Below are 12,579 nucleotides of genomic sequence, written 5' to 3'. Positions count from 1 at the left end.
CTTTGTTTGTGTAATTGCAGGCTCATGGTTCCCTGTGTAGGGCCCAAGGGGCTGACTTGGCAGGATGTTTAGGAGCTCAGAGCTTCACAATGTCACGCCTGTGACTTGGCACCAAACCAATTGCCTAACTGCCCATTCACCACAGAAACGCCATCATAGGTTCACAGATATGTTTAATGTAGCTGTTTGGCCAGGAAGCAGCTTGTTCAACTATTTGTACTGTGGTGACTATATAGACTAGTTGGGTTCATTTATGAAGTTCACCCTGATATTATAACAGGTACTGCTCAATGTGTACTTTTCTCTGTTAAACATTTTGATGGCTTTTAAGTGCCTTTTTGAAGATGTACTGTAGGTTGATTACGAACAACTTCTCACTACAAAGCCAACCTCTCATGGTTATGTCACACAAGCCCAACCTTTCTGACACACAGCCATGTCTCTGTTCTAATCAGGTAAGAAGGTGCAGATCCGGAAACCGGCACCTGGGCTGTCTGACATCGCTCCATCGCGGAGGACGTCGCGGCCTGTCATCTCTAGCAGTGCGGCAAAGAAGAGCACGGCGCAGCAGAGGCCCCTGAGGGAACGCCTCACCCACCTGCTGGCCCTCAAGCCTTACAGAAAGCCTGAGCTCATCCTGCGCCTGCAGAAGGATGGCCTCTTGCCCTTCGACAAGGACTCTATGGACAGCCTCCTGCAACAGGTTAGTTAAGTCAGTCACGCTCCTTGGGTACGGTGTCTTTCACAACAGGTTAGTTGTACTGGAGCTTGGCAGACCCATGGCCCTTCTGAGCCCAGTGTCCTCAACAGATAAGTTAGTCACACGACCCAAACCTCCTACTAGAAGTCCCTTAGAGCCAGGGGCTTAGCCTGTGGTTACAGGCCAGCCCTCCAGCCCACTGCAAACAACTCACTGCTGGTGTTGCAGGGTATTAATGGTGCGTTTCTTGAGGATAGGTTTAGAAAATGCATTCCTCCAGAATATTGTCATGGCATTAATGTCATGTATTGATTGCTGTCTATAGGTGGCGAACCTAAATGTGAGAGACAACACCTTCACATTGAAGGACTCTTTGTTCAAGGACATTCAGAAGGACTGGCCAGGCTACACTGAGGGAGACCAGCAACTTCTGAAGAGGATCCTTGTTCGGTATGTGCTAGGTGGCGCTATATTACTATATTGCATGCCATATTAAAACCAGTGCTTTTGTGTACAGTTCCACGTGTCAACAACTGCCAGTGGCATGAACCAGCAATAATGGAATCCTCCTCACTTTGGTTTATGTACTTTATCACCTCAGCTTTGTGTGTTAGTTTAAACAAATTGCCTTTCAAGTCTGAAACCAGGCCACTGATCACCATGTGTGGTTTTCTCTCAGGCCTGTCAAGAACACAGGGCAAACTGGCTTTTTTACTGGTGGGACCAGGGGGGAAAAATCTGGTTTCTCAAGATCTGGGGCAGTAAGGAAATGTAGCTCGCAGCTAAATATAGAACAGGCATTGCAGCGTGCTTAGTTGGGTTTACTGAGTTGACCCAAAATTGTTGGACTCAATATAGTAGGGAATATTTCACATTCTCAATGATTAAATGTTTCTGTGGAATTCATCCAAAAGCAAGAGATTACTACCGTATGTCTTTTTGGACTGCACTTTGAGCCTTGGCTAGCTTATCAGCTAAACACCCTCCCACAATGTTTGAACACCAGCTATGGTCATGCAGGTGTAGTGCAGAAAAATGATTGGAAGACATGTGATGCAACACTGTTCCAGCACATGCTGATCCATGTGTGAGGTGGCACTGGTTCAAGGTCCAGGCTTGACGCTTGAGTTGAGGCTCCTTAGTCTTCAGCTGTGACCGGACCACTGCACAGCAGCCAGCCTCTTCCCTAGGCTGTTCTCCCCACCCCTCTAGCGTTTCTTACTCTTTTGCATTTTTTTTCTCCCTCTGTAGGGGCTGGACTTGGATAATTCCCCACTGTATCCCACTGCCCCCTACTGTCAACGCTCTACCAACATACGCAAATAATATTCTGTTGATGTACACATCACACAACCTCTGTATACCGTGTTTTTATTTAGCAGCGGATACTTAGCATCTCACCCAAGGCTTTGCCAGATATCTATTTATGATGTCTGACTTGTTTAACCAGGTCAGTTAAATGTGTATTTCTGTCTGAGACAAGGAAAATAACAGAATGTAGAGCAAGGCCACCATATTATGGTCATGTGCCAATGTCACAGGTCCATTGGAACTGTGAGTCAAATCAAATTGTATTGGTCACATGTGTTTAGCAGGTGTAGAGAAATGCTTGTATTTATAGCTTTAGCAGTGTAAGTAAGGTCTAACAATTTCACAACGCACACAAATCTAAGGTAATAAAAAAATAGAGAGAATTTACCTTTGAGTTGGTGCTTTGAACACACTGACTCAGAACTAGTTACATGGCAGACTTGCCAACTCAATGAATGTACTTGTGCACTAGCTTTAACCTGAACTCAGGAAGTTTTTCCAAAATAATGAATGTCTGAATTGAGCTCACGCAATGTATTATTTATGTCTGTGGTGACTCAGCTTCTGACTCGTTTTTTTTAGGAAAATGTGTCAGGCCCAGTGTCAGACTCCAAGCACCACCACAGTGGCTCCTCCAGCTGAGGTCCCACTTGCAGTGAGCCCTCCCAAAGAGCTGGCTAGCAGCTCCCCATCGCAGGTGAGCCATCTCTTCTTCTACTTCGCATCTCCATGCCCCTGCTCCTCCCCTTCTTAACCACTTACTTCCCACTCCTTACAGAGTGTCCTCATAGGGCCTTCCACTGTTTGGTCCCATTAAGAGGAGTTACTGTAGTTACTCAGACTCCCCTTTGAGTTTTCCTGAGACACTGCATGTCCTTTGTTTCCTCCCTTAAGCATTAGCAAGTACACACCCTCCTCCAAACATATACAGTTGGTTCTGGTGTTCATTGAAAAGAGGGTGTTTTGGAACACTCGCTGTAAACATACACAACTGCTCCTCGGTGGGTTTATGTGGCCAGTCTGGGTTTGGTGAGAGAAGTTCGAGGAGTTCTACCAAACTAAACAGGTTATGCAGCCGTGAAGGTCCACAGGGCTCCAAACTGTACCCAGTGTTATTTCATAACCAAGTACTTTCTGCTCCACTGTGATTAGGTCAGCCACTTCCAAAGTTGTTAGTGTAGGTTGGGTCAAATGTAGTCTGTTAGTAGTACAGTACCATGCATTGTGTGGAAAGGGGATGGTCATCCTTGGGGATGGGCATTGTTTTCCAGATATCTGAACAGACGTTAGTATTCTATTACTTGAGAGGGTGTTCATTTTTGCAGATCTTTTCTTTTAAGGCCTATTTTGACAATGAAAAAGCTTTGTTATAAATGAAATTACGTTATCCTTGTGATATTACCCACAAGGATATACCATGACATTTGAGATACTTAATCTAATATAGCAAACTTTTGAATGTAGTTTTTATAACTGAGCTCCTGCTGCGCATTTAGCCCTCTACTCCAGTCTGCCCTGACATTGGTATTCTATTTTCCCCACTTCAAATGGTAAAGGCACACACCTAACAGTTTCCACAATACCTGACACAGATCATTGCAAAACACCTTTTTTTGTGACTGAATAAGCCCAATCAAGGTGAAAATCAGACTTCTCTTTGACTGTTGCTTTTAGTGGAAAAACTACAGAGAAAAGCAGTGTCTGCTATTTACTTCTGCCATATGCATTTGTCATTCTGGTCAAGAGAAAATCATGTGTTTGGGGGGGCTATCCTGCTATCTGGAAAGAAATGTCATTGAGATTATTTGAATAGTGAAATGCCCATCCCTAGTCATCATACTCCCAATGTGGCTGAGAGATCCCTTTCACTCTGACCTTCTCTGCTTCACACCAGCACGAGCTTAAAGTTGATACTCAGGATTTTAGTAGATATTCTTTATCTTAATCTGTCAGTGATAGTTATCTGCTCATGTTTTTTCTTCGAATCCTTAGTTGAAGTGAGTCCATTTTTCCGTTTTTAATTTTCTGCCTTAAACTCTGTTTATGCCAGAAACGACCTGCTTCAGATTTCATCGATCCTCTGGCCAACAAAAAGCCCAGGATATCACACATGGCTAACAAAACAGCGGTGCCAATAAATGGCAAGCCGAGTTCGTCCAATGGAAAGGAGGGGAGTGGGGCAGTGGTTGTGGCGCCAGCGGTTGAAGGCGTGACGTCCAGCTCCCAGCTCCCCCTACTTGACATCCACCGGCCCTTCGACCCACTCTCCGACGTTAGTAACGACTCCAGCCACAATGGCCGGGACTGTGAGGGCCAAGAGGCCGCTGTAGCAGAGAGACTGAGCCAGCCACCAGTCTTCTCTGGGCCCGCAGTGCTGTCCGTACCAACCCTGGGCCTCTCGTCCCTCGGACACACCGGCCTCGATGGGCCCCAGAGCAAGAGCACCTTGCCCTCCCTGCACGGCAAGTCCAAGAAGAAGTCCAAAAAACACAAAGACAAGGAAAAGTCCAAAGAGAGGGAAGGGAGGGGGAGAGCGAGAGAGAAGGAGAGGAAAGGAGCAGAGGAGCGTGTTCCTGAGCCAAGAAAAGCCTGTGACATCACCTCCAGCCCTGAGAACCTGAAGAGCAGTAGTATTCCACACAGCAGCACAGGTGAGACATGTACAAGCTATGGTGTGGATCTCATCCTCTCTATAAATGTACAGAGAAAAGTCTGTACTATTAGATAAACGATTGGCAGAAGGGATACCTGTTAAGCATGATTCCATCTCATGAATTTTGAACTTGGTGATAAATGAGACATTTTGCAAAATGGAAAGATGACATCTACTCAACATATCCGTCCCTATTTTAAATTAATTGATGAAATGGATGAATGAATCCTATACCTACACTACCAGTCAAAAGTTTGGACACCTACATTATTTTCACTGTTTTCTACATGTATAATAGTAGTGAAGACTTCAACTATGAAATAACACATATGGAATCATGTGTTAAACAAATCAAAATATTTATATTTGAGATTCTTCAAAGTAGCCACCCTTTGCCTTGATGACAGCTTTGCACACTTTTGGCATTCTCAACTTCTTGATGCACCCATCCTGTTAGCGAGATCATTTTCTTCAACATCCGCTGAATTGCAGACCGCCCAAATTAAATTACTACAATTATTTCATTTTCATGTTATCACAATTGCAATATAGCAAAACGCAATTTAGATTGTTGTTAAACTACCTGGCGTGTCAGATTTCAAAAAAGCTTTTCAGCGAAAGCATACCAAGTGTTTATGTAAGGACATCTCTCTCAGCAGACAAAGCATTACAAACAGCTAGCAGCCAAGTAGATTGGTCACGGAAGTCAGAAAAGCAATAAAATGAATCGCTTACCTTTGATCTTCGGATGTTTGCACTCACGAAACTCCCAGTTACACAAATGTTCCTTTTTGTTCCATAAAGATTATTTTATATCCAACATAACGCGCCAACCAAATGGAGGTATGTTCTGAAATCCACAGGCACGAAGCGGTCACGACCGGGCAGACAAATTCCAAATAGTATCCGTAAAGTTCGTAGAAACATGTCAAACGTTTTATAATCAATCCTCAGGTTGTTTTTACAATAAATAATCAATAATATTTCAACCGGACGATAGCTTCTTTGATAGGAGAGAGAGAAATGTCTGCTCCAAGCTGTTGCACATGGAAAATGTTGCTGGCACCCAGCCACCCAACGACGCAATGTGATCTTTCTCACTCGTTTTTCAAAATAATAGCCTGAAACTGTCTAAAGACAGTTCACAACATGTGGAAGCCATAGGAAAATGAATCTGGTTGGTATCCCTTTTTAAATGGAGCGAAGGCAGGCAATGGAACAAAGCTTTCAGGAAAAACAGCACTTCCGGGTGGGATTTTCTTCAGGTTTTCGCCTGCAATATCAGATCTGTTATACTCACAGACAATATTTTGACAGTTTTGGAAACTTTAGAGTTTTCTATTCTAATCTGACAATTATATGAATATTCTGGGCCTGAGAAATAGGCCATTTCTTTTGGGTATGTTTTTCATCTAAACATCATAATACTGCCCCCTACACTCAACAGTACACTCAACAGGTTAACCAGCTTCATGAGGTAGTCACCTGGAATGCATTTCAATTAACAGGTGTGCCTTAAGCTAATTTGTGGTATTTATTTTTCTTAATGCGTTTGAGCCAATCAGTTGTGTTGTGATAAGGTAGGGGTGGTATACAGAAGATTGCCCTATTTGGTAAAAGACCAAGTCCATATTATGACCTCTCAAATAAGCAAAGAGAAACGACAGTCCGTTACTTTAAAACATGTCAATCCGGAAAATTAACAGATTTGAAAGTTTCTTCAAGCGCAGTTGCAAAAACCATCAAGCGCTATGATGAAACTGGCTCGTGAGGATCGCCACAAGAAAGGAGGACCTGGGGTTACCTCTGTTGCAGAGACTAAGTTAGTTAAGTTTAATTAGTTAGCAGCCCCAGAAATTGCAGCCCAAATAAATGCTTCACAGAGTTCAAGAAACAGACACATCGCAACATCAGCTGTTTAGAGGAGACTGAGTGAATCAGGCCTTCATGGTCAAATTTTTTGCAAAGAAATCATTACTAAAGGACATCAATAAGAAGACTTGCTTGGGCCAAGAAATATGAGTTATGGACATTAGACCGGTGGAAATCTGTCCTTTGGTCTGATGAGTCCAAATTTGAGATTTCTGGTTCTAGCCGCTATGTCTTTGTGAAACGCAGATTAGGTGAATGGATGATCTCTGCATGTGTGGTTCCCAAGGTGAAGCATGGAGGAGGTGGTGCGGTGGTGCTTTACTGGTGACACTGATTTATTTAGAATTCAAGGGCACGCTTAGCCAGCGTAGCTACCACAGCATTCTGCAGTGATACGCCATCCCATCTGGTTATGGCTTAGTGGGGCTATCATTTGTTTTTCCACAGGACAATGACCCAACACACCTCCAGGCTATGTAAGGGCTATTTGACCAAGAAGGAGAGTGATGGAGTGCTGCATCAGATGACCTGGCCTCCACAATCACCCGATCTCAACCCAATTGAGATGGTTTGGGATGAGTTGGACCGCAGAGTGAAGGAAACGCAGCCAACAAGTGCTCAGCATATACGGGAACTCCAAGACTGTTGGAAAAACATTCCAGGTGAAGCTGTTTGAGAGAATTCCAAGTGTGCAAAGCTGTCAAGGCAAAGGGTGGCTACTTTGAATAATCTCAAATAAAAAATATTTACATTTAACCTCTAGCGACGAGCAATCCCGTATCCGGGAGCGTAATCATAGCCTCAAGTGCATTACCATAACGCAACTTTTCCTATTCATGAAAATCGCAAATGAAATAAATATATTCAAACACAAGCTTAGCCTTTTGTTAACAACACTGTCATCTCAGATTTTCAAAATATGCGTTACAGCCAACGCTAGACAAGCATTTGTGTAAGTTTATCATGGTATAATGCTATGCTAGCTCTGCTGGCAGCAGGCAACATTTTCACAAAAATAAGAAAAGCAACCAAATTAAATCATTTACCTTTGAAGAACTTCGGATGCTTTCACTCAGGAGACTCCCAGTTAGATAGCAAATGTTCTTTTTTTTCCAAAAATATTATTTTTGTAGGCGAAATAGCTCCCGTTTCTTCATGCTTGGCTGAGAAATCGACCGGAAAATGCTACAACTATAACGACAAACTTTTTTTCAAAATTTGCTCCATAATATCGACAAACACGGCAAACGTTGTTTAGGATCCATCCTCTGTGTTTTTAACATATGTATTCGATAATATATTTGTCGAGGCAGTTGGTTTCTCATAAGAAACGTTTGGAAAAATGGCTACCTCAGTATTTTACGCAAGGTTTTCTCCGAGAGACACCATGCGACCACTCGCCCTATATGGTCTCTTACAGCCATTCTCCAATGGAAATGCCTAAAAAGACGTCACAATGCTGTAGACACCTTGGGGAAAACGTGGAAAACGTAAGCTGACTCCTAGCTCCTTCACAGCCATATAAGGAGTCATTGGCATGAGGCGGTTTAAAAAAATGCGGCACTTCCTGATTGGATTTTTATCTGGGTTTCGCCTGTAACATCAGTTCTGTGGCACTCAGACAATATCTTTGCAGTTTTGGAAACGTCTGAGTTTTCTTTCCAAAGCTGTCAATTATATGCATAGTCGAGCATCTTTTCGTGACAAAATATCTTGTTTAAAACGCGAATGTTTTTCATCCAAAAATTAAAAGAGCGCCCCCTATATCCAACTAGTTAACACTTTTTGGTTACTACATGATTTCATAGTTTTTAGATGTCTTCACTGTTATTCTACAATGTAGAAAATAGTCAAAAGTAATGAACCCTTGAATGAGTAGGTGTCCATACTTTTGACTGGTACTGTATATTACTGCAGTCTGCGTTCTTGTGAATGGAAGCCCTAATTGATCAGTGAGTTTATTGGCTTCAATTAAGAAAGTAGGGCTGGAAATTACGAGGGACCTCACAATATATTATCACGATACTTAGGAGCAGATACGATATGTATCGCAATTCGATTCTTCAATTTTAGCGCAATTTGATGTTCCTAAAATATTGCTCACTGTCGGCTGCAGATGAACAAGCGGGCCATAAAACCGAGTTTTGATCAGTGAAAGTGCTGAACATGTTGGCTCACCATTTTTTTTTTTTATATTTGAGGACAAACTATAGGAGGAGCAACACTTAAGCTTTGTCACAGGTACAGTAGACTAGCTGTAGCTAATATTAACTACCTAGCCAAAAAAGTTTTACTTGGAGTCATAGAATCGATATATTGTTAAACTTCACTTACAAAGTCACCTTGTGCTTCTGTTCAGATCTCAATGGAATGTGCAACAACACCAGTGTTCCTTCGTCATCGACTGAGATGGCAGACTATTTATTGTAAGCACTTCCTACCTCTTAATAAACCACATGTATTAGGAAATTGTGCAATTGAAAGCTATTTCATTGAAGTACTCCACTCTTAGTTCTGCATTCTTTCCTCTTTCTGAACAGGGAGTATACAGTGATTGGCTCTTCCGAGCAGCGTCAAACATACAAGAATTACTTTAATACTGAGTATAGTGAGTACCGGGGCCTCCACGCTCGGATAGAGGGCATCACCCGGCAGTTCACTGTGCTCGACACTGAGCTTAAGCAGCTCCAACAAGGCACAGACAAGTACAAGGTACGACCCCTTTGGCCCACTGACGCATACTGTCTACGGTTCTACCTAAGCTGCAATATGGTGTTATTGTTCCAATGTTCAACTTCAGGATTCAATATGGTGTTGTGTTATTATTATTATTCCAATGTTCAACTTCAGAATTAATTTGTAGTTAATGTTTTGACAATCACTGATTGACACGTTTATTAATTGTTTTGCCATTTTGTTTTTTCTTTTAGACAATCCACAACCAGATACTCCAAGAGTATCGTAAAATAAAAAAGGTAATCTTTGCATCTGACGATTTTGTTTCTCATAAAGCTGCTCAGGTCATTTTTCAACAAACACTGATTTAAAACTTTTTAACTTTCCTTCACAGACGAATCCAAACTATAGCCAAGAGAAGAACCGCTGTGAATATCTACACAGCAAACTGTCACATATAAAGAAACTTATAGCAAAGTATGATCAACAGCAACTTCAAAACTGGACTGGTTGACATTTTCTCTTTTCTCTCTGCAAACCGAAGAGAAACTCTGGATTCTGTTAGCTCTAAAATAACTTATTAAAGATGCCATGAAGGGAGGGATTATTCCTAAATATGCCATGAAGGGATGGATGATTCCCCTCATTGGGGCCAAAAGCACTAGTGAGGACAAAGCAGACCACATTTCTTTTTTTTTTTTTTCCGAAGATGTGACACTGGCATGTTTGGCCAGATCTCTGTGTAGCTACACTGCATCCGGAAAAGCTTTGCGTGCTGTTTCTCATACTCTTTCTCATACTCTGTCCTAAGTGCACAGAGATCTCTCGAAATGGAATAAACACGTTCTTTGGAGATCTCCAAACAGCCTTTCCTGGTTTGTAGACTGGGCCGTGGTGGTGACACTGAAATGGAGTCGGCAGATCTTATGCCAAATGCAAATAGTTTGTTTGAGAACAGATAAAATGTAATGAATTATGGTATCACATTTTTCCCCATATATTGAAATGGAAGGTTCTAAACTCTATTTTACTGTTTTTTTAATTTATTATTTCATTTTTGTTCTTCTATAGGAGTAACAAGATCTGTTATTTTACACTCCTCAATATCAGTACTACAAAGCAGTGTCTTGTTTTGTTTTTTTCTTCACATCTTGAATGTTAGTCAGTATTTTATGCAAAAACTGCCTTGGCAATCAAATTGTCCATCTGTTGCAGTTCATTATTTTCTTTCCTTTTTAAAGAGATGCACCTATCCCCATCAATTTAATAAAGACAATGCTATACAAAATCCAGTCAGGCATAGGTGCCTCTGCTTGGCTTTTCTTACATATTGTTCAAATGTCTTAACCGGAAGGACATCATGTAAGAGCAGCCTCAGGTGATAGGAGCTTACTGAATTTAAAGGGTTACCACAAGCTCGGATTTGTTTTTCATATGGTTACGGTGATGGTACTTGGCTATGCCTGTATGCAATGGGTCGAGGTTGTTTTCCCTATGCAGTTAAACCAGTTCACAATGGTGTCAGACTCAATTTGCCAGACCAACTGCCATGTACACCAGGCAAATTTGGATCCTTGTATTTTTCTCAAGTAATGCATACAGGGAAGATTAAATAATCGGTGCTTTGACCTAACGTAGTCTGTTTAATCACAAGTTGGAAGATACAGTATTAGTATACCCCATGCAGCAGCTTTTACCATTGTAACTGTTTTCTTTGCGACTGTTTTAAAGTGTACTTGAATATATTGGTAGTATAATTTCCCTCTAATTCATGCAAACAATTGGCTCTTAAACAAGGGTTTTATTTCCTATATCTAGTACTTGTTCATCTACATGATTGTCAAGACTGTTAACCCAAGACCAGCCTCGCCTATCTTCCAAATGGAGTGGATGACTTATCTTTGTATCTGCCAGGCTAAAGTATTCCAGATCTTTTGTGTCCTGAACTCCTGAAATTATCAGGAACGCTGTAATATTTTTGGAATCTCACTGAGCTCTCCCAAAATCACTGTTCAGTCAATTTTGGTCTAGTCAACTAATGCCTTTCTGATCGACCTTTCTACGTGAATATGATAAATAGTTAATCTTGTTACTCTTACTTGGGTTTTGTCCAAATGAGACGTTTCCCTTTGTCCATCAGAGTTCGTGCTTTATGAATGTTACAATGACCAGTATTTGTATCTTAAAACCGCTTCCTAAGGAAATACAAATCCAAGCAAAGGCTTGATAAAACCTCTATGGTAACTATTTCTGACCAGCATTAATAGCAAAATAATGCTCTCCCATGAATCGAGCAAACAGCAAAATCATTTGATTATGTTCTACTTACCATTGACAAAGAATTGTTGATTTAGTTGACGTCATTTGCCATATGAAATTTAAAGTCTTTGGTTACGACGTGAGAGGGGGCTCTTATTCACTTCAAATGGGATATCCATGCGCTCAGATGTTTCAATGTAATGTATCATCGCCTCCTGAAATCCAAACATGGCCAATGCTCAGAGATTCATTTATCACAATGCTGATTATTGGGGCCGATTTGAGATTGCCCCTGGATTGAATGTTTTGTGACCAGAATCAATTCTCAGCATCACCCAGTACCGTGGAACCCTTTGAATAAGTGACTTTTCATCTCGGAGTGAGTTGTTTTATAGTGACATTCTGAAAGAATTACTGTATACATTTCTCTTGCGGTCAAATATATTTTGATGCCGTTCTCATCAATAAAGATGGTTAAGGCATTTATTTGCTCAGATATGGAGCTACGTTGTTTTTAGTATGAATTGCCAGTTCAGAACACTATGGTATGAGTTGAATGTGCCAAATGACCTGTTGTATAGGTTTTCATATGACTAGAAATGGCTTCGGAGGAGAGTCTGGGATATTGGCACTGAAACCCAAAGCACGCTTTTTGAAACCATAAGGGATTAGGTCTGAAATTGACATATTTCAATAAAATTCTTTCAAATCCTTATTTTGGGTCATTCTGAGGTGGTTATTGCACTTTATTGTATCGCATTTGAAACACACAAACCACACATTGAGTTTGAGGGAAGAGTTAAATATTACAACTGTCAAATTCTAAACATTCGTGATCATGATTTTCCTTACCCCTTTTCAGTCGTAACCTGAAATTTTACTGAATACAGGAAAGGGGTTACTTTCTATAGCAGTTCCTTTGGTTCTAAATTGTTCCTCCTTCCTAGTACCTTAATTGCCCAGGGTCGTCAGTTGTTTTACTGATAATTGTACTGTTTCCTGCCCCATTTCTAAATATGATTTCCCCATGATAATTTGCCAGGAAGCCTATATTTAGCCCTGTGGACATGAATCATTGGAGCCTGATAAGAAATTGTGGCAGACGTTT

General features: G+C 41.3%; 1 protein-coding gene across 2 annotated transcripts in view; it reads left to right on the top strand.

The window, feature by feature from the left end:
• The window catches only part of LOC139409180 (RNA polymerase II elongation factor ELL-like), a 44,645-nt gene extending 32,449 nt beyond the window's left edge, over positions 1 to 12,196 (top strand). Inside the window, exons 5-13 of one of the 2 annotated variants that reach the window (XR_011634372.1) lie at positions 456 to 703; positions 1,026 to 1,150; positions 2,594 to 2,708; positions 4,062 to 4,662; positions 8,738 to 8,777; positions 8,896 to 8,962; positions 9,077 to 9,248; positions 9,467 to 9,511; positions 9,607 to 12,183. Coding sequence is in view for 1 of the 2 variants with exons in the window: in XM_071153973.1 (XP_071010074.1) it covers positions 456 to 703; positions 1,026 to 1,150; positions 2,594 to 2,708; positions 4,062 to 4,662; positions 8,896 to 8,962; positions 9,077 to 9,248; positions 9,467 to 9,511; positions 9,607 to 9,726 (1,493 nt within the window). In the remaining variant the exon portion in view is untranslated. Of the gene's footprint in view, positions 1 to 455; positions 704 to 1,025; positions 1,151 to 2,593; positions 2,709 to 4,061; positions 4,663 to 8,737; positions 8,778 to 8,895; positions 8,963 to 9,076; positions 9,249 to 9,466; positions 9,512 to 9,606 lie in introns of both variants that reach the window. The other variant, XM_071153973.1, reaches the window with a different exon arrangement.
• The last annotated feature ends 383 nt before the right edge of the window (positions 12,197 to 12,579 follow it).

The sequence above is a fragment of the Oncorhynchus clarkii genome, chromosome 5 (genome assembly GCF_045791955.1).
Source record: "Oncorhynchus clarkii lewisi isolate Uvic-CL-2024 chromosome 5, UVic_Ocla_1.0, whole genome shotgun sequence".
NCBI classification, from domain to species: Eukaryota; Metazoa; Chordata; class Actinopteri; order Salmoniformes; family Salmonidae; genus Oncorhynchus; species Oncorhynchus clarkii.
This window is presented reverse-complemented; position numbering and strand designations above follow the sequence as displayed.